Source organism: Vanacampus margaritifer, chromosome 11, assembly GCF_051991255.1.
Source record: "Vanacampus margaritifer isolate UIUO_Vmar chromosome 11, RoL_Vmar_1.0, whole genome shotgun sequence".
Taxonomy (NCBI): domain Eukaryota; kingdom Metazoa; phylum Chordata; class Actinopteri; order Syngnathiformes; family Syngnathidae; genus Vanacampus; species Vanacampus margaritifer.
The window spans coordinates 12197413-12224086 of NC_135442.1; the positions used below are offsets into that span (position 1 = coordinate 12197413).

At 40.6% G+C, this 26674-nt stretch overlaps 1 protein-coding gene across 2 annotated transcripts in view; it reads right to left on the reverse strand.

The window, feature by feature from the left end:
* Positions 1–118: 118 nt before the first annotated feature.
* tbl1x (transducin beta like 1 X-linked) overlaps positions 119–26674 on the reverse strand; it is a 31449-nt gene continuing 4893 nt past the window's right edge. The window contains exons 2-15 of one of the 2 annotated variants that reach the window (XM_077580230.1): positions 9882–9987; positions 8135–8280; positions 7787–8051; positions 6854–6986; positions 6137–6278; positions 5972–6035; positions 5774–5871; positions 4228–4288; positions 4014–4135; positions 3866–3940; positions 3659–3786; positions 3211–3376; positions 3021–3122; positions 119–1749 (exon numbers count right to left, since the gene is read on the reverse strand). In XM_077580230.1, coding sequence (XP_077436356.1) covers positions 1723–1749; positions 3021–3122; positions 3211–3376; positions 3659–3786; positions 3866–3940; positions 4014–4135; positions 4228–4288; positions 5774–5871; positions 5972–6035; positions 6137–6278; positions 6854–6986; positions 7787–8051; positions 8135–8280; positions 9882–9939 — 1587 coding nt within the window. In that variant the 5' untranslated portion in view covers positions 9940–9987 and the 3' untranslated portion in view covers positions 119–1722. The remainder of the gene's footprint in view (positions 1750–3020; positions 3123–3210; positions 3377–3658; positions 3787–3865; positions 3941–4013; positions 4136–4227; positions 4289–5773; positions 5872–5971; positions 6036–6136; positions 6279–6853; positions 6987–7786; positions 8052–8134; positions 8281–9881; positions 9988–26674) is intronic. The other variant, XM_077580232.1, reaches the window with a different exon arrangement.

Genomic DNA, 26674 nt, shown 5'->3' on the forward strand with positions numbered 1-26674 from the left:
CTGAGCATTGTGTATAGGGTGGATTTAGTAAATCATCCCCTTAATGGACACATTTCCACTTTAAAATTAGATTAAAAAAAAAAAAACTAGTCAAAGAAATGACAAGTGAACGCACAGGTGTTCTGATATCAAAATAGAGTGATTTATTTGAGACACTAAACGACTTGAATGTTTTGTTTTGAAACAGGTGACCACACCCTGGACCAACCAGGGTGCGCCAGAGAGTAATAGTAGCTTTCACAATGTTTCATCCACATTGGCCACCAAACCCACAGCCCAATTTCTCAGTCTGACACAGACAATAATGGCTCTGAAAAAGTCAGAAAAACGATGGACCACCACCCGTTGACATCCTATTGTGACATCTGACTGAAAAATGTTGAAAAAGGGGGGAGGGGCTTACAGAAAAAAAAGTCTGTCTGCCTTTCACTTCCAGGAACGAAAAAAAAAAAAACATTTGCAGAAGCCACTATGAGGGTAAAAAAAAAAAAGCACTTCACATTGTTTGAGTGCAAATTGATGTAAGGGAAAGGAAGCAGAACAAAAGGGCAGGCAGGGTGTGATTAGTTGAAAATATTACAAGAAAAGTGTTTGAACCACACACAAAAAAAAAATTGGACTGAATTCAGATTTGGATGGTTCAGCAGAATTAGCTCAGGAAAACAAAATGCCCCAAAACAAAAATGTATAAATGCTAACCCGCTTGTGTAACTGAGTTATAATTTGGTGGGTGTGGCTTTGTTAAGCCCATTCGACGCACAACATGAAGACGCAACCGAGCGACCCAAGATGAAGACGATGATGATGATGATGATTCCATCAATTTTGCCGTTTGTGCCTTGACTGGAAAAAGAGGTTTTGAATTAAAAAGCGGGCTCGCTCGTTGCGGCCCGTCAGCAAAGACCGCTCTCGCCATTGGTGAGCCCCTAACGTGACGTCAATAAGGTGGACTGTATATAAACATATATACACAGTATATAAGTCTGTGTATTAATCTAATTTACATATCTTTACATTCTTTACATGTACATCCAAAAAAGGGCAAAAATTCTCTTTGTAAAGCACACTATCACACTTTTTTTTTTGTCCGTGTTGTTTTTTTTTCCAATTACTGAGCAAATTGGGCCGGTTTGGGAGGTTCTTTTCTTGGTGGACTGTCATCCAGGAACAGCACACTACACCTTTTTCGCACTTTCAACTTTCAAGTCCATCTCGGCGGGGGTCTTTAGTCGAGCCCCCCCCCCATCGGAAGCCAGGCTCGGCTGCGGTTGCCGACCCTCGTCGAGTCTCCGCTGAGTTGCTGGGAGGAATTCTACAAGCCTTCTTTCCGTCAGTGGCGTGCGTCTCAGTTAAGTCGTCCTTCCCGCTTCGGGGGGGAGGGAGGAGGGGGGGGGGGCAATGGCAGCGCTTCCTGACGAGATACCTCGTACAGCGCAGGGAGTCGGCGGTAGCTCCCATGTTGTCTTTGCTGGCCTCCATCCGGGCTGGCCGTCAACACGCGCCGACTCTTGACGGCTTGAAGGTGCGCCGACCCCCCCCCCACGCGGGTGGTAGGTCGGTCCTTCCCTTGTCTGTTTTTGAATTGTTGTTGCCGCTGCGAGCTTTGTTTGTATTTAACTCCGCCGACGTGCCACGCCCCCCCTCCAGGAGCAACGAGAGCATTTGCTGATGTCTAAAGAAGGCAGTCTGCTGCACATTCCAACGATTCGCCGGCCAACTCCGCTATTTCCGCAGGTCCAGGACACATACCTGCAGCGGGGAAAAGATTGTTGACTCGTGTAATGTAAATTTCCACATCTTTAACCGTATTGAAAATTTGTGCCTGATATGCAAGCACACATTGATGAAGTACAGCGAGTCATCTGTTTAGGATGGATTTCTGTTTCTATGGTGAGGAGTCAGAACACCTATCACTCACCTAAACAAACACACTAGTCAAGTAACACCCCCCCCCCCCCCATTATAAAAAATCTACACATAATTGGCACCCCAAAAGGTTTGTAACTGCCTACAGATTAGGGCAAAAGAATAAAAATAAAAACTAATAAGAGACACTTGACTCAATGAGCCATTTTCAGCAGTAAAAAGTTTATATTTTTTCCAGAATTAATTTGACTTAAAAAAATTCATGTACAATTAATACTTTCAAAACTAATTTTTCCACTTGCTGTCGACAAGCTGACCAAACCCAGAAAACAGGTGAGCCATGATTGGTCGTTACCTACTTCCTCAGCACTGGTGATGTCATCAACAGTTGACAGCAAGTGGAAAAATAAGTTTTAAAGATATTAATTGTGCATGGAAAATAATAAAGTCATCAAATTCATTCTAGACAAAATATTAACTTTTTACTGCTGAAAATGGCTCAATGAGTCAAGTATCCCTTTAATATTTGCAATTATTGTTTCCCATGTACCGTTTTTTTAACGAACAAAGGCAATAAATTGATGAAAGTGTGGCGTGAACGCCAGTCATATAACAACAATAATGCAAAAATATATGCGGTTTTATTACTTTAATTTTTCATGTTTCATGAACTGATGATATGTAGACATGTGGACTGCACTTTGTTTAGGCCTGAACTTACTAAGACACTATATTAATAAGTAATTAAAATATAAATATATACTTGAAATAAGACAACCAACATGAATTGAATTAAATGCGACAGCATTCTTCTCCATTTTGATGTTAATATAAATGTGATTAAATTGTTCAGCCCTTCTTATAGGCGTTACAAGATGGTGCAAACATTGAGTGAAACTCCTCCACTCACTTCAACACACTTCCTTGGCACCAAGATGCCACCAGATGGCGCCAAAGCAACACTGTTATCGTTTTGGACTGAGCACAAAAACATCAAATTGAATTTTTCAAGACGGAGTGAGTGAAGCAACTCATCTGTTATTTTCACTTCCTCTTGATGGAACGCCCAATACTTTTGTCAATGAACTACATATGTTACTCCACTATCACTTGTAAACAAGTACTGTAGATATTCCGACTGTGTGGGCACTTACTGAGCCGTCTGATGCACTGGCACCAACTTTGTCCCCGGTGCTATTCCAGCACACTTCAAAGATCCCACCTGTACCTCTGTAGCTGTGCACCAAGGCCCCGGTCTGAAAGGACAACAATGAGAGCCAACTCGGAATGAGACAAGGCTTTCTGGTCAGCCTTGAGGAGATGACGGCCGAGGCCGAGACTCACCGTGGTGTTCCAAATGTGCACGCACTTATCGAAGGAGCCGCTGGCCAGGTGCTTGCCGTCCGGGCTGAAGGCCACGCTGTACACGGGCTCCTGGTGCTTGGTCAGCGTGTGGATGCAGACCCCTCGCTCCACGTCCCACAGGCGCACCGTCGAGTCAAACGACGCGCTGCGGGCCAACAATAAATACGTTTTTTTTTTCTTATCTTACTTTCTTATAGCAAAAGTGAAACAAATAAACTCGAAACTATATGGTGCGTTTAACTTTGCTGCTGGTTTACTTGAGATGAGGAAGTTGCATCAGAGTGCTGACAATCACAGTTTTACTTCCTGTGTGAGTTATAAGCTTGTCAGTGCATTCCTTTGGTGTGCACCATCGCGGGTCATCGACAGTTAAAAGCACTGTCACGCGTTGCTTTGAAGACGAATTTGTGTTTGAGCTCTTTCCCACCTGGCGAGCATGATGTTGGAGTTGGGATTGCTCGTGCCGGGCCCGGTCGGACTCCACTTGATGGTGTAGATCTCTTTACTGTGAGCCTGCAGGTCGTGGACGCACGACTCCTGTTTCATACTCCAGATCTGGAACGGGGACAGAGGGAGGAGATGTGAACACCAAGTGCCCTCCCCCGGTCGGGCGTGTGGTTTGTCTTCAAATCACCTTTAAGGTCATGTCGTCTGAGCAGGAGGCGAGGAGCATTCCCGATGGATCCCATTTAATGGCGTTAACTTCATTCTAAAAAAAAAAAAAAAAACATTATTAACATCATTATGGTGGCTCCCCGAGGATGTTATATGAGCAGTCTTACAGTGTGACCCTGGAAGGTCTTGAGCGGCCGGTCGCTGCCAAGGCGACACACGTGGATGCACATGTCGGTGCTGCACGAGGCAAAGGTGGTGTTGTTCTGCCAGTCCACATCCAGAGCCGGAGCTGCGGGACGTCACAATCAACATTATGCTCATTAAAAAGTGCTGCTGGTGTCTTTTCGTGTTGTGCCGCATGCGCGACTGAACACACGTCACCTGAATGGAAGGGGAACTGCTGTTTGGCTTCTCCTGTGTGCGCGTCCCATATGATTGTCGTCTGGGAACAGCAAGTTTAGCATATCAAAATGAAGCAGCAGAAATTGGTGTGGAAAAATTAGGGATGTAACGATATCCAAAGATCACTATTCGATATTATCACAATATTGTGGGGAAGTTGGCGATACAAAAAAAGGTCACAATATTGTTAAAAAAAAAAGAGCTCATACAAAAAACACACAATATTGTGCTTTTGTAGGCTACATTACAAGCAATGAAAAATATTATAAATATTACATATATATATAAAAAATACATATAATACATATATTGAGGCACTTTCTTGCTAATGCAAGCAAACATTGAGTTCCTCCACATATTGACTCTGACAATTAGCGAGGATTTTAAACGTAGAAGGGCCAAAACATGCCTTGTGAAAATTAAACTTTGCCACCAAAGGGTGCTAGAACTGCACAAATGGAATCCAACCCGACTTTTTTAACAGATGTGCTGCTTTTAATATCGTGACATGACGACGACGATATATTGTGACAGTTTTAATATTGCGATATCACGATATTGCTATTGTTATCGTTACATCCCTAGTAAATATGCTCGAACCATTCAGTTGATATTTCACAAGCATGTCTCTGTACTCCTTCAAATAGTGCCCCTAGTGGTCAGACTGAGACACCACATAAACACCTTGGCTGTGTCGGAATGTGCACCCTACTCCCTATATAGTGCTCTACTGAGGGTTTAGGGGACGAGGGTGGACATTCGGACACAGCCCTTGTGTTACAGCAGGTTTCCTACACTTTAAGGCAAGTTAGATTTAAGACTTTGTAAGACTAAAAAAACAAAACAACATAATAATAAAGATGAACTTTCCACTGTCCGATGTTGTCCAAAGTTGCTACTGTACATAAATAATGTGCATTTGCTCTTAAGAGTCTTGACTAAAACCACATCACTGTTTTGTTGGTTCCGCTGTTGGGATTGCGTAATGTTACCACAAGAGGAATTAAGTGGTAAATGGAGTGCACTTATAAAGTACTTTTCGTCTACAATACACTGTATGGTCCTCAAAGCCTTACCATGTAAACGTAAAAAAAAAATAATAATTAGAATTTTAATTTATTTTTTGAGATGTGAAACCATTTACAATAATAAAATCCTACTTATGTGTTTGTTTTTTAAACATTTTTGATATATTGATTTAACACATTTTATGGCCAATTAAGGTCTTGTTTTTAGATTCAATGACTTTTAAGACTTTTTAAAGACCTGCAAAAACCTTATACAGACAGGCTTCATTTAAGTAAAACATGTACTGGACTACGCCATGTTCAAGAAAAAATAGCTGGTGATCATTGAAATAAAACATTTTCATTGCTGATGCAAAATGTGATGCCGTTATCAACTATCAGCAGCATATTCTAATCTGAGTATTTGTTCTTTTGAAAAAAAGAGGTACCGGTGCATCCCTACATAAAACATGCTTATGCTTTAGAACTAGTGAAACCCAATTATCATCATTCAATACCTTATCTACACCAGCACTGAGAATGGAGTTCCCCTTCTTGTTCCACTTGAGTGCAAATATGGGCCCCTTGTGCTGTCCCAAGGTGCTCGCCAGATTTCCTAATGGATGGCAGCAATGTTGTGTTATTTCAGAAACATCATTCCTAATACCACCAGCAACTTAATAGCAGGGTTAATGGCCCAGCAGTAGCGCACACACCGTCCTTCGTCCATATCCTGGCAAAACCGTCATACGAGCCCGTCGCCAGGAGCGTCCCGTCGCTCTGTCGGATGGAAAGATGAAGTGGTTAATACAGAAATCTGTTTAGAAAGAAGAAGAGGATGACAGATGTGTGTGTGTGTGTGTGTAGGAGCAGGAACCTACATTCCAGTCTAGTGAGGTGACGTCTTTGTTGCTGGGGACGTCCTGCCCACCTTCTCGGATACAATGGCGCAGCACCAGCTGGGTGGAGTTGGAGTTGTTGTTCTCGTTGAGGTTCCAGATTCTGGCGGTGGAGTCCCCCGAACTGAACGGAATAACAAAACTGTAAGGGTTCATCATGTAAACCAGCATTTTCCTATCAAGGGGCGTTCTGCAAGTTCCTGCAAGTCAAGTTTAATGCCTTTTAATGCTGTTTTTAATATAAATTTAATAATAATTTAATGCCCACATCACACACACACTTTTTTTTTTAGGGTTGTCATTTGATTACAAATTGCAATCATAATTAATCACATGATTTCCATAACTATTTGCGATAAATTGTAAACTAACCACACATTATATCTGTTCTAAATGCACAATAAAATACAGGGCGTCCTCAATCTACGTTGCACGCGACCTACGTCGTTTCGACTTTACGTCACTCGTGCCTCATCCGTAGTACCTTCTTTTTCATTAATTTCTCACAGTAATCACGCCATTGTAAAGTTATTAGAAATGTCACATCAAATGTTCTTGCAGCTCCAGGCTGTAAGTTTCACACTATTGGTGTAAACAGTGAATACGTGTTATTCATCTGCTACCCCCCCCCCCAAATTCAGGTCAGCTTCGTCACACACACACACATACGCATTGTCACACAAGGGCCTTACAGCTTACCCTGAGGCCAGCAGATCACTGACAGGGTTCCAGGCACAGATGAACACTTCTGACTCGTGACCTCGCAGCACTGTGGCTTTGCTGGCGGGTATCTCAACGTCCACATCCATCTCCATCGGCTCACAATGGTTATCTGAGAACACACGTCAACACATGGAACGTAAAAATACAATTTATTTATTTTTTGGTTAAAGTTCATGCTTTTTAAAACTATATAAATATATATATTATTTGTACCGGCACATCAGCACGGAATTGTCATTTCATGTCGATTTGAAGGATTTAGCCTTAAAACAACCTGAGTTTTAACACAAAGACAGTAAAGCCTCACTTACATCTAAACTTCCTTTGTACCTTGAAATTAAATCCCCTGAGTCCATGTTGACACAAACATCCTCTCTCTCCCTCGCAATCCATCTGATCCACACCTCTCAGGTTTCACTAACACATCATATGCTGCAAAGCGCCAACTATAGCACATTTCTGCGAGGATCTTATTATTCGCCACTCTTGTATTTCTGAAGCAGAGGAACTGGTGAGCCGGTAGATAACGCAGCATCCATCCAAAAATATAGATAAGGAGAGTAACCTCAATCTCCTTTTATCTTAGCGCACGATTGAATGGAAGGTTTTTTGTATACGGTCCATTAAAATAAGGACGAAAGCACGATTAAGTCAAACAACGACATATTTCCAGCAGGCAGCATGGTTGAATTGGCACGGTACACCTGATAAGGATTGTATTTCTGCTGTGTAATCGAGATGGCTGTTAGCTGTGTCAGCTACAGAAATAGCATGACCGCATGTCGCTTGCCAACAGCTTAAAACACAACATCATTTATACATAAGCAACAAAAACGAAAGTGCATTCATCTCCGTAAATCACCATACTTGCACAATTGAGACAGTCATAGCCGTTCTTTGTCAACCAACCAAACTGATGAGTAGAAACACAGCTTTCGGGGGTCTTCAACATACTCATGTTGTGGGTGCCGTTCTCCTCCCCGTTGACGGTGGCATCACCGTTCTTTGGCGCGTTGGACTGGTTGCCAGAGGTGGATGCCGACATGGTGCAGGTGGCCTGTTGCTGGGCCAGCTTGTCGCGGAAGGCCTGCTGCCGCGTCTGCACCACGTCGGGCATCACGGCGTCAATGAGCGAAAGCGACTCGATCGGCCGGCCGTCAAAGACCGTTCCGTCCTGTGAATGAATACCGCAAAGCGTTGTGAGCGAGACTCATTGCATGACTTTCCAGTAGGAAGCTACAGCAAAGATCACCTCACCTCATTGATGCTAATCTCTGCCTCCACATACTGGAGCCCTTTCTGCAGGATGGAGATGAGAGCTGCAGGGGGCACTAGCGTTCCATTGATGTTGGACTGGCTTATGTGGCTCTCGATGCCAAAGGTGAATGCTGAGTGGGAGAAACCTGAAAACAAAATCATATATCAGTCCCGTCCTCCTTCAGACCTAGTTACATAACACATATGACATCTCACAGTCACTGAGAATGTGAATTTCTATGGACCTATTTAGAGCATTTACAGATTTCTTTTGGGCTGCGGTCATGAAGGCTAACAGAGCTTTTTCTTAACATTTGTGTTTGACTACACCAAAGCACACAGATTTTTGTTATGCACGGCATACAAATTTGAAAAGGCACCTCTCACGCCAAGTCACACCAGAGATTAACCTTATTTGGAGAGGTGCTAAAGTGCACTGCAGTCATGTCCTGCTGAGCGAGGCCAACCTCTGAAGGCTAACTGAATCTCGCTGACATGTTCACTTCCTCTTTTGCTTTCATTATAAAACTGTTTACATTACAGACAAACAAGGGGATTTTATTCAGAAGTTATTTTTTTAATGAAAATTTATGCGGCAGATTATTCTTATTATGACAGCTGTGAATCAGCCCACTATGCTCACCACACAACCTAGTTAAGAGTCTAAAGACACCTTTGTTGCTGCAAATGTCATCCCCAATGGACTGATTTGCTAAACTAAACTAAAATTACCCACAGAATCTGCACAAAAAGCTCATAATAAAACACAGTAGCATAGATTTCAATCATCTGCCCAGATTGTATGCAGGACTGAAATGTGTACTGACATTTCAAAACAAATATTTAATAATATGCCTATATCCTATGCATGATTGACACATATACTGACATTTCAAAATGATTTTTTCTTTCAATAAAATCCCCTCCAAAGATATTATGTGATCCAACACAAGTCACATAGCATAAAGCTATACAGTATATTATGTGGGGTGTTAGGATATGAAAGTGATATGCAGATATTTTCAACCCTTTAGGGTTGGTGTCCTCACATTCTACTGTAGGACCTTGATTGTAGGTGTGTATTGCTTTAAAAGGTGGGGCCTGGCCAGGTGAGTGACATGGGTGTCAGTGAATGATTGCAGAGTTGGTTGGCTAAACGGTTTAGCCTAAACCGTTAGTCAGTCTGCGTGGTGAGCAACTCAGTATGTGTTGTGATCATTACCCTGTATTGTTGATCATTGAAAAGCTGTTGAGGTCCACATTACGCCTTATCTTGTTTAATCATTGTGAAATGATCGCAAACTTTGGATATTCTTTAATGGACTCTTTCCTCCTGTATTACGTACTACCTTGGTTGACACAACTACCACCTTTTGTGTTGTTTTTAAAAAGGCAGGCAGCAGTATTGCCATGGATTCGTAATAAATGAAAAGGCTTTAATGCACATGCTGGGCCAGTAGTTGGCGATATCACTTTGCAGCGTGCGTGTAGAGTTTCTCATATCTAAGTAATGCGACTCCACAGTACACAGTGGCGGTGTAGTAAACGCACATGCTACAACCGTGCTATGGTGTGCCCCAGCCTGACGACACTTGAAAGAGAAGATGATAGTGATGTGTTCAAAACTATAGTTTGGCGACCCATTTTAATGTAACGATAGAGACAAAATTACACCATTTTTTTAAAAAATCAGTTCAGTAAAGACAGCATTTTGCAATTGTATCAATCCATGCTTTTCAAGTCCAACCTGATTCTTGGAGGTATCTGTAGACCAAGAAGTTCACTTCGTCACTGGTAATACTCATTTTAGCCCAAAGAAACAGTGGAGGTCTGCTGGAAGGCTCGGCTCACTCCTGGAGAGAGATACAAAAATAGACGCAGGATTAATATTACGTCTCAGCACTCACATCATTGCAGCAACGCATCTCTTTATCTTTTCCACACAAACAGAAAGAATGTCAACGATCTGCCAGATGACCATGTGCAGACATGGTTCATATTTTCTTACCATTGCTGGAATAAACATGCTTGGTTTTCCACACAGAAATCCACGTGATGCACCTCGTGAAGGCAAAAGAGCCGTGATAAGGCGCTAAATACCAGGACTAACACAAGATCGAAAAAATAACTAAAATATTTATATGAAGCAACACACAATTTCTGCTGGATTTCTTGACACCAACGTGGGTCAAGTGGCTGTGGAATTTGACTGTACTATAAGCACACAAGTAGGTTGTGTTTTGTTTTTTTAAAAAGAGAGGGGGACACAAAGTCCATAGCACCCGGAATGAGTCAGGAACACTCAGATTTTTGCTACAAAATAGAGAAATCAAAGCGTATTCACAAAGAGGAATCAATGTTGCATCAGGTATGAGGCATGTATGATTGTCCAACTTGAATTGGCCACTTCAATTCCCCTTTGGTAACATAGCAACAAGAGCGATGGAGCAAAATACAGACAACAGTGTTGTCCCAATTACCAAAGAGCGCACAGCCAGAAGGGGTGAGAGAGTTCCTCAAAAGGAATTATTAACTCTTTCACCTTGCTATAATCTTTGTTATGGGACTTCACCTTAATGTACCACAGCAGAGGTTCTGTAATTAAACTAACATTCTTAATTCATGCAGGCATAATGTGTTTTGTTGCTCCTATCTCCCAGTGGGACAAATTGAGCTACTAAAAGGAAGCAGCTGATTAAAAATGTCCAGCACATTACAAAAGAAGAAAAGCAGAAGAGACTTACAGCATTTGTAAGACGGTATTATCACCACACCTCTCACTTCTCACAGACTCGTCACTTGCTTGAACAAATTAATTCAAAAAGCCAAAATGTCTCTGCTCTCCTCTGCTTTGGAAACAAAAACACTCATGAGCCTTAGCTACTGTGTCCTGATTTGACCATACAACCGATTAGCTTACACTTGAGGGGGTAGCCTCATGAAAGTGCAGTCACAACAACAGCAACAACAACAAACCAAACTGCACACTTAATTCCCAGGAAGCCTGAAGGGGTTTAGTCCCCGCTAGAGATGGAGAAAGGGCATCAGCATCAATCAGACGGGCTCTGATCTGTTACATTACTACCTGGGCCTCCGTAGCTGACAAAAAGCTTGAAGGTTTCTCCACAGTCAAGTGATGAGTAGACTATGAAAGGCTCTCTGCTTAGCTTGTCAGTGTTCTGGTAACACTTGAACTTGCGGAGGAAAAAAAGGACGGAAACAGTCTACAGGGCAAAAAATAAAAAGAGATACAGATCTGTTTCCACCAGTTTAAGAGCAATCCTTTTAAGCGATAGTTAGAAGCTTATAAATCTATCATCAAGCTCTTTCACTGTCCTGTGTGTGGCTCTCTCTCGTTGCTATTTTTAAAATTGGCCAAGAGTAAGGTGTTGCAGGTGTGGGCAAAATGTGACTTTTAGTTAACGGTAATCACCTCATTTGTGGTAAAAATGTTTTTTTTTTTTAAGTGAACGATACACCCAAACCACTGCTCGTGAAACTGCCACCGCCTATAAACGTTATCTTTATGCAAGTAACTCCTCACTCGCGTAGAACTTGTTAACCTTGTTGTCATGGGAACGCTAATGTCTGCCCATACTGGACTCAAGCTCAGTCACACCAAACAACATCAGTGTCATGAGTAAGCATAGGAAGCAAAAGCATTATCTTCACTGTCGTTCAGGTACGTTTCCAACACGCCAACTTGAAGTTGTTGTTTCATGTGTACATGAACATTTGGAAGGGAAATTTTCGATTTATTCTATTGAAATTTTTCTCTACAAAAACATAATGTTAGAAAACCAAAACTATCGCCTTTTAAAATGACCTTTAAAAAATGAAAGAGTTTGATGTAGATGGCACAACGTAAAAAAACATAATTGTACACAAATATTATCCACTTTTGGATTCCTTTTGTCTGTGTCTATGAGGATACTTCTGCTGGATATTTTTTTTTATACTTCAACATACTCGCACACTCATGCTTCCCATTTTTAAATGTCGATCTTTACTAATTCAAATTCAAAACGAAAACATTCAAGTGACACAATTCCTATTTTTTCTTTCCGATTCCGATATGGTCATGGCAGCAATACAAGGAAATCGGATATCCTTAGACCACAATGAAGTGTTAGCCTTTTTCAAATGTGGTTAAAGATGACATATTAATGAATAAACAGACAGACAGGCTAAAAAAAAAGAGCTTGGACCTACAGCAATTCACTTCCATAACAATTTGTCTGAATTAATTCCAATACTTTTGATATATTGTCAAGACCCGCAGGACAGTTATTACAGCATATGATGCACCAAAGAATTGTGCGTACTTTTAAATTGCACAACACCCGTCCCAAAAACGGCAAACAGTTTTATTTTGAAATATATCGGATCTACCTTGTTGCAGACGCCTGACTTCCTGTTCGATTCGTGTAATTTCTTCAGCTTCATGAAAATCCGCTTGCGTAATCCGTAAAAAATAGAAACCTTGCGGAAACTTTACGCAGCTTCGCATCAGATCCGCACTGCATACGCACAGCACTGCAGCTGGTGTGAATTGACGCACAGATTCAAATGCTTTCTATTCCTTGCGGCGTCCGTACGGATGCCGCTCCGCATCCATTCCATTCCAGTCAGTGTGAATTGGGCATAAAACACAGCATCCACACAGGAGATTTCATCAATTTAGTCAAATGCTCATGTCTAGTATTTGTGGTCCAATATGCACACATAATAGCCAATACAGCTGTGAAATAGATAGCGTAAATGACAGGATATCCTGCATATGCAACCCAAAATAAACACATGGCACGCAACTGCCCACCACCAAAAAACATCTCTGGACAAATGTGTGATATGAGGATGCGCTCTTTGCAGTTTTGAGCATAACTGCAATTTCCCATCCCCCCCACTTTCCCTTTGGCTTTATATGAATCATGTACGGAAAGGCGAGGTGTTAAAAATGGCATAACGTTAACATTTATGGAAAATGAGCTGTATGCCAAGACATCTTTTGCAATAAAGCCACTGAAGCCTCAATAATGCTGCATTTATGGCAGTCTAAAAATAGACAATAGGCTATTAGGTAGCTTAAGGTCCAAATTTATGCATTGCTGTACATTATGTAGAGTCAAGCATTCATTTAATTCACATATTTGTCAAAATGAAGGCTTGTATATAACCGTATGACTTCTCAGATTAAACAAAACAGCTCCAAGTGTCACTTAAAATCACTGGAAAATATCAGTCATTTAACGAATGGGATGTTGATTTAAATGTACAAAACAAAAAGCAGCCATCTCCAGCACATGCAGGTCTGTGAAAAGAATGCCGCTGAAAACCAGCATACCAGGGACCCCATTTTCTCCTGAACAGTCACCTCCTGACAGATGTGCAAACAAGACCTGGATACAGCAGCCATTTTCTCTTGAACTGCTCTGCTGAGTAAAACCCGCCTTTGAAGCTTCTGGTTAGGCTGCAGTCTTGAGCGGGGGAGGGGGGAGTTGGCTGGGGAGTGTGGGGGAGGGGAAGCAGAAGCGAGAGAGGAATGGTGGAATGGGGGCAGGGTGATAAATAATGATCCTAAAAAAGGTAATTACAACAACAATTTGTGCACTTCATAGTGTGTTTTTCCCCCCATCTGACATACGGCAGGAAAACACAGGTGGAAACTGATAACACTGAGGACCATTCAATTTATATCCAAAGACCGGAGGATAAACACTGCACTATTTCCGGATCATGAATTTGAAAACAAAAAACAAAACTGGTTTCAGCCACAACTGTCACTGCCAATTTCTGTGGTGTGTTTCCTGATCTGACGTGTGCCTGTCTGTCTCTGAGTCACTCAGCGCCAGCAATGTAGGTCAGCAAATTACCCACCGGTTAACATTCCTTTAAGTCATGACGGATAATGATATTACCTGCTGATGATCAGTTGCAAAGCTACAGACTACAGATCTTTCCCTGGCCGCCCGCCCAGGCGAACCAGTGGCCCTCAAACCTAGAGCTACTTTAAGAAATAGATCACCACACTAACACCGGCATCACAAGCTGCTTGTCAACCAGGTTATAGTGATCCAAAGCCCCATTTTCAGTAGATCTTCTGTAAAACAAAGCTTAGATGAGCCCTTTCTCTTTCAACAAATAACTGAAAATGCTGTTGTTGCGTATGGGAGTGTGTACTTACTGCTCAACGAATGGGGGATGGTGACAAACAACTAGGATCGCTGAAAGGATTCATCACGGAAGGCTCGATCGCATGGGAGCATTTTAGCAGAGTAGCAAACTTCCACTTTGCTTACTGGAGTTGCTTGATAATCACTGCAGAAACCAAACATCAATAGCCTAGTGCTGTTCAAAGACTCCTCGTGAATTCTCTGTATCCCTGATTCAGTGCCATACAGCCCAAAAATACAAAGCCACACAAAGCTCTACAGTACAGTTTAGTTTGCCACATTATAGTTCGTTTTGGTAACCCCTGATCAGGCTTGCGCTTCCATCCGTACGACACTGGTAAGACGGCAAACAAATTGAACATTCTTAGGACTATTTACGTTGAAAAAAAATGCATAGAGCACTCACTGCATGACTACTGATCAGAACTGTAACGCTTGATGGAAACAGGAAAATAAGTATTTTTTTAAACATACGAGAATATTTTAAAGAGGATACAAGCTGGTAGTTCAGTTGATTGCCTGTTGAACATAAAAAGCAAAAAAAAAAAAGATTGTTGATGCGTTGAAAACATGGCTGCTATTCATCAATTCACTCCATACTTGGATCCTGATCTATGGACTACATTCACAAATCAGCACCCCTCTTGGAAGCTGTGTTCCAAACGACCACATTAATGACTTCAAATGTGCCAAGTATCTCACACCCGATTAGCAATGCAAAAGATCATGTGATTCGCTTATGCCGCTGGTCGGAAACAAGCTTGCAAAGAAGCGACAGTAGGACAGATTTGAACATGAGATAGCTTTCTCTGATGAATGATATGCCTGTAAATGAGGATATGGTATGGTCACACAAAAAGAGCCTATGCCGTCACCAATGGGCGAATCCAATTCTGTGGGAAACGCTGGTCTATATGAAAGAACACTGTTTAAATAATAATAACAATAAAAAAATAAAATAAAACATTAACATACAGTGCAGCTCTAGACTAGTTTTGTGTGGTGCAGTGCTATCAAGCAAGGAGCCATTATGGTTGCCTCATTTCAACAGTCGTATTGCAGAGTGCCTAACTTTAAATTGCCTTCAACCTGACTCATGTCGACATTGCTTTTTTTCCTTTAACAAACCAGACTTCAGAGACAAACTTCTGTTGCAGATACATACATCCATAGTATAACGACTCATTTCCATGTCAGACACCTACACCATTTCTCTCACTCAAATGGGGGGGGGCAATGCATAAAAATGTTTTGACATTGAGCAAATGGCCCCGGGGGATTAATCGCCAGCAAGTTCTCAGTTATAGTGCTCTGACTCAGTAGTAGTAGTACCTCAAAAAGGTCGAACACTATACACATTAATTTTTATGACTAATGAGGAGGGTTAATAAAGATGTGTATGGTGCTTACACATCTCATTTTTAAACATTGTTACGCTGGTATAAAAAGAAATCAACCACAAGCATATGACATTTTACCATTCCAAGGCTGGTGTGAGCAGTCACTAGCCAACATTACAGTCTACATTACAACTCAAGTGTGCCTTCTTTTACAATGTCAAACAAATAGGATTCAAACCAAGTCGTAGCTGAAGAATTGCAAAACAAAGGTCCTTTGTTTTCAAGAAGCCAAAAGGGAGGAGAACAAAAACAGGAAGTAGAAAACAAAAACCAAGACAAGTAGCTCAAAAGGTGTGCTCAAAAAATTCATAGTGGTGTATGTCATTGCGGGTCTCTTGACAATACTCGTATTGCTACGGAGGTGTCACAATCAATATTGCACATTTATTCATTCGTTTTGCGGCATGTCTCTGAAAGCTGCTCCTTGCAATGCAGTGTGCACACACTTCCACCAGGCATGGTGTGCTGGTGCTAAGACGGAAACGCTGCTAGCAATAAAAGAAGACAAAATGTTTGCCATCCAGCATAATAAAATATCATTTATATGACTGTTTTCATAAAAATGTATGTCATGTAAGATTTAAAAAAATAAAAATAATCAAGATACGTATCGCCTTGAAGGGCATGTTTCGGGATACATGAGTATCGTGATATGTATCATATCACGACCGCTGTATCACGATATGTATTGCATTGTGAGGTTGTTGTTAAGGCCCAAGTAACAGCGCTAAACAATGCCTAACAAAATACAACAATTTTGGTCAACCACCCACAACAATCTCTGATTGGCATGGCATCGAAACAATCTTTAAAAAAGGTAACTTCCGATAATAACTTCTTTCATTATCACTTTCTGCTCATTTCTGATCTGTTCTATTATTTTCTGAAGAAAAAAAAAAAACACATGCAAAATTAATCGTTTAATTCTGGCTGATATTAAGTCGATTGAGATCCGCGGAGGTCACGCATTATGAGTGATCAATGTCCAAAATGTGTATGACGTTAAGAGCGTAATTTTCCAGAAAATTTGGGTTCAACTCAAAACGACCTTAAGGGTGTTCAACCTTCAAGGTACCAATGTACAAAACTAAGCTTAAACAATATATTGCATGAGTTGTCCAGCTCCCCCATTTCCAACCTTATCCCATCTATTAGTCAAACAGCCTGATATGGATGCTGTTGGGAGTAAGATAAGGGAGGCCCTGCAAGTGTGTACGACAGCGTGGGGGTGGGTGGCAATGAATATATTGTGCGTGTGGTGTGTGTGGGGGAGATTGCGGGACACAGACAGCGCCTCCGTGCAACGCAATACATAATACAATACATCATCTTCCATCTTAATGACAATACAAGCCGAATAGAGCAGATTCTAGCTCAACATGGTAGCCATCACTTGCTTTTTGTACATGGACAAGATAGTAGAGGAAACATAAGGTAGCATCAAATCTAGGCTGCCGTAAGACAATATGACAGTTTCTTTATGTTGTGTAATGTACCAAAGAAGAAGGCGCATCTGTGATACGGCAAGCGTATGTAGAGAACCGACAGTGATGATGCAAACCTCACTACTGACAGGAAGTGAAACCATCACTTTTTCAAAAGGAAATGTTATAAATGGGTCTGTCGCAAGCAAGGTTTTCTCTATATGACGGAAAACATGAGTTCCTTGCAGCCATGTCTTTTAGTACACACATATTCCCAAGTGCAAAGCAAAAAAGAAAAAAACACTGTCCTTGAGGTGGCAAGTCGTCAACACAAAAGCTTGGGCCGGGCAATTATTTTTTTTTTCGGCATCATGAGGGCTGCACAAATAAGCTATAAACACGGCGACACGCACAGCAGTGTGGGCATTACAAATGTTACTATGGCAACCGGAAGATCTCGCTTCTCTGTCAACAGCTGCTCATGCCACCCGAAGCAGCCCCCGCACTCCTCGAGCTTCACTTCCATCGGACATCGAGGTCAAACTGAAATAATCATCTTCATTCAATCATGCCTGGTATTCGTACAGTGCGATGCTAATACTACACCCACATAATCTCACTTTTGGTGCATGCAACAAATGCAGCAGAACTTTCCGATTGCTGCTCGGGGGGTGGGAGAAAATCCTCACATTAATGCACCGATTCCAATGGAATCTTCAAAGAAAATAAGTACGTTATATGATCATTAATGAAGATGGCACATTTAAAAAATGAATTATTTATATCTCAGTACTTTTATACAACAATGGCCTTTTCGTCTTTGTGGACGAAAATAGCAGCGGAAATAATATTGTTTTCAAAAATTATGATTTGGAGATGAGTTTTCATGCTCCAAAAAGCTGTTGTCATGTTAAACAAACACCGATTGGTGTGCACTTCTTTGTGATTAAAAACCGTCTTGAGTATATGTAATGCAATAAGTTTCATATGGAATTTGATGTTTCTATCTGAATTTGACCAGTCAGACGCTAACTAAAATGTGCACCGACATCCAATAGTTGAACATTATCGAGAGGTTATTACAATTAATTAACTAAGAATATATTGAGTTTGCTTATTTTGCTGCATAAAATAATGTAATTATTTAATTAGATAATAAAAATGTAATTTATTTTGGTACATGTTAAATATCCCAATAATATCGTTATATTCGGCAACTATATCGCATGATTTTCCGATATCGTCCAGCCCTATTGTAAAACTTAAGTTACTCCTTGGGTTGAGCGTTTGAGTTTTACCCACTCATAAGACATTTTATCAATTTAATATAGCCTGCTATAAGCTACAGACAGGAATATTGTCAGGTCGCTAAGTATTTGGACAGTTTTACAATTTGGGCTACTTTTCTCCATCTTCCGCATTCAATGAAATTCAAACAAAACCAGGGTGTAGAGGCTAAGTGTTTCTGCCAAAGTCAAGGAGGCTTAAAAGAACAGCTCACTGTTTCAAAGTCAAAGACATTTTGAGATACAGCCCTCTGTTTCATAAGCTCAAATGTAAATAAACAAACATGCATAAAAAAAAAAGTAAATTCGCTGATAAAAAAAAAAGGGAATTCACAAAAGTACGTCTCGACTTAGGAGTTTAAGCGATTGCTCATAACTCAAAACTCATCTCAAATCATCTTGAGCAATTGAAATTAAAGGAAATGCTAATCAACTGTTTCACTCACAGCCTCAGATCAGATCAACAAAATGTTTTAATGTTCGTGGTGAATAAAGAACATATCGCTGTCCTGTGAAAAACACTTGTTTTGCTTTTGTCTTTTTTTAAATATATATTTATATATTTACATTTATGGGATGAAACTGAATGCAGACATCCCAAAAACCTTTTTATTTATTTATGGACATAAGTGTTTTTCACAGGACAGCGATGATATGCCTGTGAGTATTGCCATATTTTCTGTCTACATGCGACACTGCCCTGTTTGTGTTCAAATACCCATTGCTTAAAGGCTTATAACTACTGCAATATTAACGCTAATTGTAATAGCCTCTATGGCATTTTGCATTGTGTTTTAGCATGAAACTAGCTGACTTTCATGAGGTAAAGTTAAGTTTTGTTTTGATTTACAATAAACTTCATCTGGTAGTGGCAATAGAGAGTGTGAAGTACTTGGCCTTTAAAAAAAACTTCACCATCTGTTGTTTTTGTATGGTTACCTGCCACAATCTGGCTCTCTTAACTCAACTTTTTATGTCTCGTACCTCCCAAAACTTGTAAGTGAAGGTACTGCTGTATTTTCCTTCCTTGAAAGGCTGATGATTAAGGGACTCCTCTAGCCATGTTCTCACTTAGTGCTGCAGTTCAACGAGCCACTGCACACTTAAGAAGGTACACTCCAATGTGGCTTGCGTTTCCATTGTGGGGTCGGTTAGACACAAAAATATTGTGACATCACAGCAGCTCAACACAGTGGAACCCGCCAACAAATTCAATCAAAAAAAAAAAAGGCAGTAAACAGAGGACAACAATGGAAGACATCCAACATTTTTGGTTATTTCCTCTTGGCAAGAGGCTATTTATAACATGAAGAAGGCAAGCTCTGTTAGTTGTTTTCTTCCTATTCCATTTCGATTGTCGCACAGAGGTTATTCTCCGTCAACCAATCATCAGACTGCAGCTCGTATCAGAAGCGCTTTGTACGCCAATGAACAGGTGCCAAAAAACAGTATAGATGTGGGGGTTTTTGGCAGCTTATAAAAACATGCTTGGCAAACTGCACTGCTAGGCGCAAACTGAGATCTTGTCTCCACAAAAGGAAAAGCAAGATTTATTTAATTTGTTTCTTGAGGAGGTCGTCTTGGGTTGCTTAGCGTGTACATTTTGAGATTTTGACATTGTTCATCCATACAATGAAGCACTACGCTGCCTACTTTTGCTTAACCAGAGGAGATAGCAAACCCAGGACACTTCAGAATCCATTTTACCACTTTTATCGGTTGTCACGTCGTTACTATAAGGCGAGCAAGTCCGCCTGTTGGCAGCTCGACATACCCATCACACAACACAACGTATACCATGTTTGACAGCTGTTGTGGTATTCTTTAGAACAGTGGTTCTCAGCCGCAGTTCTTGAGTACCCCCTATCCAGCCTGTTTTCCATGTCTCCTACAAGCAACACAGGTGTTTCAAACGGTCAGCTAATCAGCAAGCTCTGCATGAAGCCTGATAACGATCCTCAGCTGTGTTGGCTGGAGAGTCATGGAAAACAGGCTGGATAGGGGTACAGTACTTGAGGACCGGGGCTGAGAACCAGTGCTTTAGAACATTTGCTTTTCCTTCTTTGTACTCATCCCACTATTAGACTAAAACTTCACCTCTGTTGCATCTGAAATTCTGTTACACATCTAGGTAAGCTTGATCAGATTTTTTTTCCTGACATAGACTAATCGACCTTGTCTACAGAGTCTCACTACCACCTTTGCGGTAATATTCACTATGTAGTCATATCAAGGAAGATTGAGTATTTCCGGTGGGTTACACGCCAGAAGCACGGACTTATATACTTGTATTTACTGCATGTGTATACAGGCACAAACTGTGCCGTTTTCGCCGTAGAGACCCAAAATAATGAAAACGCAGTGAAGAAATCAATGTATCCTTTAGCAAGTAGGACGGAGCGGCGCATACAAGTTGTGACTACATAGACCAATTTTCCTTGCGAATTAAATCAGCAAAGAAGAAGAAGAAAAGAACACGCAGAAGAAAATAGCGAGCATGCGCACAGGGAAAAACATTGTCCCAATCATTCGAGAAATTCCGAATGCGTTTATATGAGCAAGAATTCCGGTTATAAAAAGGAGTAACCCAGGGCTCTTATTCGGGTTATTAAAAACCTGAATAAGAGCATATTAATAAAACCAGAATATTGCCAATATTCGTGTTTTAAGAGGGTTATTGCCTGTAAGTGAACGTAGTAACTGACAAAGTCTTTTGACAAAAAATTTCAGTCAACACATTTTCGAACAGTGCATTTTTGGCTGTGGTGCTTCGGTGACCACATTTTTAGTGCATCGCTATAAAGATAATGATGTGCTATATAGTGATCATGTAATTGGTGTTTCCATTGATATCTAATCCCATTCAGTAAAAAAAGTCACTACAAGCAGCTGTTCCCAAAAATAAAATATTCAACTTTCTACAATCACAAACAATTTTCCACAATTATGCCTTCATTTCTTTTTGAACTATGGTTTCATTTGAAAAGAAGAGAAAAAGCAATTATTTTGAGATATGCTCATGGTCATTCTACTCATTTGAATGCAATCGATGATTGGATGTGTGAGGAGGAAAAAATAGGCAGAAAATATACTTTTAGGACAGCCAAGGACAAAAATGAAAATTAGATGTCTACATATTGTCTGGCTTTTAAAAAAAGGGAACATTTTTTGCCTCAGAGACTTTGGTGTAATATTGCAATATCTCCCATTGTTATGCTTGTTTATACAGAAAGCACCAATGGCAACATAATTCCATTCAGTATATTAATTACTACAACATGCTGTAAAGAACTTTGTTAGCTCCGCCTAGGTTGTGTTTGAGCTACCCTTTTCCATTCTATTCTGGGACTCTGTTTTAGGCAAGCATTGATCCAGTATTGTAACCGGTATTGTTACAGCAGTAACGTTCTGTCACCTCTTTGTGGGGCAAGAACATTTTTGGTATGAAGAGGTTTGCGAGATAAGAATCACAGACTATGTGCTACTGAAAAAACAGTGAATGTTACAACTCATACTAAGAGATTATCGAGGCACAATCGCATATGGTAAAGACTGAACTGTAATTGAGTCTAAAATGGAATCAACCAACATTAATCCTCCATGTCACTTTTTAACAGCAGTCTGTCTTCTCTCCCTCTAGAGAAGCAGTTACCAAATATCGCACACGGAGTGATCATCCAAGATCTAAGACGTGTCAAACTCCATGTAGAGGTTATCTGCTGAAAATTATCCGTACTCGTCTCAGTTAAAATATCCTTGCAAAATTACATCTCATTTGGGATCTTATGAAAAAACTAAAGCACAAAACAGTCATGTAAAGGCACTACAAGAATTTATTTAAATTAGTTAGCATTTTTCAATAAGGCATAAGAGAAAATCTCAAGTCATACTGTACATTTTTAAACTGATAACAGAGCCATCTATTTTAGATTTTTTTTTTTATAATGTTCGATATGTCTTTGAGCGAATTGTAGATGATGACACCCTGGATTGTTTTTACCAGGTCGTTGAGTAGCAATCCACGCTACTAGCATCAACTCAACCACGTGAACCACAGGACAAAGACTGATAACTGCACAGTAGGACTGGACAATAAAACTAATTAATTCAATGAATTCATCATTAAAAAAAAAAAGAATCATTGAGAATAAGCTAAATTGTGAAATCAAGGTATCATATAAATGTAACGTTTACGTTAAAACTTATTTAAAATCAGTATATATTATTGTTGTCTTAACATTTTGCACAGGATTTATTTGATCACGCTTTTGGCATTTCAACTTCCAATTGGCCAAATACAAAAGAATTACGACTCGCCAATCAGCTGCCATTGCTGAACTACAAAAGTCTGTGAAGCAGCGAACTAGCCAACCAAAAAGGCCACACAATCTTCCTACATCTGTTCGGGTCCAAAAGTAAGATGAAAATAAGCTGGTTGTGGATGAGAAGAATAGCTGGTTTCAGCTATTTTTTTCTATAGCCAGTTGCCACTAGTCTTAAAATATTCATGCCAGCGGGACCACGTCATTGGCGGTGAGGATCGGGGGTAGTGGTGTCGATTAAAGCTCTATCGTCGTTGCCAAAATGTTATGTCCAATAATACGTGAGCAACAGGTTTGTAATAATGGCAACTTTTTCCATATCACAACACGCACGAACCAATGATGTGTGTTGCAACGGGACTGTTGGTTGTCTTACAAGACATTTTGCCGAGACAACTGAAAATAAACACAGGCATGGCGTCATAACACCTGTGTATGAACTTAGGAAGGGCTATGGCTGTTCTATGTTACAAATGTGTGGGAATATTTTACACACACAAAAGAGCAGCACAGTCACTTGCAAAACATGCAAGTCCATCTACAAATACGATAAAAGCACAAAGGAAATGGGAACAATAAAACAAAGAAAGGCTTAATTTTCCGGAGCCTGACTACGATGTCCCATCTTCAAACACGCTAGGCTGTGGAACATCACCCTTACAAATCAATATTGATTCAGCAAATTCCCCCCACAATTCAGCAAAACCTCAGAATCGATTCGATCAATTCGCCTCCTGGCCAGTGAGGGACGCTTTGCATATTATTCGCGTTGTATGGACAAAATTTGCATTCAACCGAACAACAACATGACAACAAAAAGCAAGCAGCAACAGCTTGAATGAAACGAGTGCCGCCCTTTTACTTTTAAATCTGTTTGGGGTCATTTTGGATTCTCCTGTAAATTTGCCTGCAAACTGCCGCCAAGTCTCTGACCGCGTTCATATGTAAGGGCTTTCGGATGTACAGTGTCGTTGAAAACCAGGGTTTTAAGAAGACGGTAGAGACACCCAACCCTGTAAATGATACAAAAACATGCCCCGGGGTGTATTTAAACAGGGTATGCATATTTTGCGGATTTTCACTTCTTTTTGGTTGTGGGGTGTGGGGGCTTGTCTGGACCGTAACCCCTGGAGTGGAGTGGGGATTACTGTACTCACAAATATTTCCTCATCCTGCATCCAAGCCTTCTCTCCATTAGCGGCAACTCCCCTACATTCTACCACTCCATTCAACTGCTGCATCTCAAGCCATCAACCATGCCAATTTACTTAATAGCTTGCATAACTGTCTTGGCATCTCTGCTTCAGCTCATAACTGGTTAAATTCTTACTTTGCTAATACATATTTAAGTGATTGTTTCAGTAATCATGAGTCAGCTCTCCACCGTGGAGTCCTTTACGGGCCCTGCCCTTGGGCCAGTTCTCTCTGGGACTTTAGTTCAGTCATCGTCATGCAGCTGTTCCCCCAGTGATATAACGTTTAAAAAAAATGTCTTTGTGGCGTGCAAGAACAGCTTTTTACAACACAGACACACACACATTTTAAATAAATTATCTGATTTTGTATTTTGAGAAAGTTAGGGGATAGTGAATTATTTTCATAAACATTTTTGCGAAGTGTATTGCCTTGTTTGTCCACAACCAAAAATTGGATATCTATTTATCCTTTACCATAAATTTCTTTAGACAGTGACAAACGAAACTGGAGTTTTGCCTGTAGGTACAATTCAAACATAACACTGAGAATCGATGTCGTAGGATTATTGGCCAGTGTTACTGTCAAGGTCTAAATCCCAGCATCAACCATCAACCAACCTCTAACGGCTAAGTTAGGGCAGCGTCAGAGTTGGTTAGAAATGCAGGTCCCAGAAATACATCCGGTGGCTTTTCTACAAGACTCAGAATACACTACAAGATCCTGTTGATTACATGTTGGGGGGGAAAAAACACATGCCAAAGCTTTGCCCTAGTTACTGTACACTTCAGATCACTCAATTCGTTCCTAAGCCACAATTTTTCCATATCCTGCATATCGCTTTCTTTTATCATTCCACTGCTTTCTTAAAAGCAATCTGTGCCCACACCTTCATTGTTAACGTCTCAACAATCTGTATTATTTACAATCTACTACTTTTATCGATTTCTTGGCACTGTTTTAATTTGAAAACAAATTAATCACAGTGTCGGTTTTGGCATTGCTTTAGCAGTTACATGACAACTGAACATATTTCTGGGGACAGCAAATGGAAACATTTCAAAATGCGTCACGAAGTGAAAGGTTTTGGACAGTAGTAGTATGAATGTGTGCATGTAAAAGCTGAGAACGGTGCTCTGTGAAAACAAAGAGCCCTGCGCATGAATGTTCGTCTGAGTATGTGCCAGTATGTCACAGATAAAATAATGGCGGCAACTGGCTGCAGCTATTGACGTTTTAGACTCGAATATTCTACCAATTAAACCAATAACTAAATCAAGTAGTCCAATAAAAACTGATTTTGCATTATTAAATAATAATATGCATGTAAGGTGCAGGTATTATTTTTGTCCTCTAAGAGTCATCATTCTCACATTCTTCTCTAGTAGCTGTGACTTTGATTGTGTATGGCTTTAAAAGGCGGCACATGTCCTGGTGAGTGACGTGGGCATCAGCAAATGAGTGTGAGTCAGATAGCTGTTAACTGGGTTGGTCTGCAACTGACTTACTAGATGTGAGTTGTGGCCATAGAAGCTCAGGAATGTTCTTGTTATGTTTGTTTTCTTGCTGTTGCTTCAATAAAGTGATTGCCAGTGCACTAGTGGCTGTGTCTATACTTGACCTCTTTCAGGGGCATTACTGTATGTTTTAACTAGCTATATTAAATTTGATAATTGTTACCTTCTGTTGGCAATCGTAGACATGCTGTTGTGGCACACATTGCACTTATGTTTCTTGTTAAGTGTGAAAGGATCTCAAAACTTTGGACATTCTGTCTTTAACAGACTCTTTCCTCCTGACTCACCACAACTGCACCAATTTATTTTTAAATGGGGTGGTGCGTAAGACTGTGGTAAGATTATTCCACATGGGAAAAACGACCCCTACGAAACTGAGGTAGAGACTTTGCTTTTGAACTTGTTTTGTAATCAAGTTAATTGATTAACCATTGTAGTCGAGTGTTTATGGTGTAATGCTTCACCAGCAAAGTTTACATTAACCAACGCTAAAACATGTCCAGCAGCGATACATAAATTACCAAATCACTTCATTTACATATTACACATAAGCTGTCGAAGGACATGCCAAAGAGTAAAAGTCATGCCGGAACTGTTCTCCAAAGTGTCAACGCCAACAACCCACAAATCATGCTTATTGCGGGCATTGCCTGTTATTCTTTGTGTTGAAAAAAGAGACTTGCCAAAACCACAGAGGACAATCTGTATCATAGCATACACGTAACCTTAAAACAACTCTTCTTTAACAAACTGCACAGTTCATCAACTCCTGTTAGGTGTCGGTAGTCGATAGAGTTTTGATATTTCAAGTAAAATGTGTAATCAAATACATTTTGGCATGCCCTGAAAATGATAGGTAAAACAGTCACTGTTGGGTGGAGTCCTCATTTCTTAACTCTTTTACTGCCAAAGACGTTAAATGACGTTCTGCAAAAACCTACGGAGGAGCGCCAAAGACGTTAAAAGACGTCCACCCATTTTTTTTTTTTTTTGAAACGGGTAGAGGGAACCCTTCCGCATCTGTGGTGAAAGTTTCCAGAAAGTCTGTTTTGCCTAATGACTATTTTTGGCCCCTAGAGGGCAGCGATGACTCTCTTTTGACAAGATTGGGTGGGCGTCAGTAGAAGACGTGAGGCGGGGCTAGAGTGTTGAGGGGACATTGGCTGAAGAAGCCATAATGGCGGCCGCTTGAAAGCAGCTCACGGTCGAGCCGTTTTTTCAAAG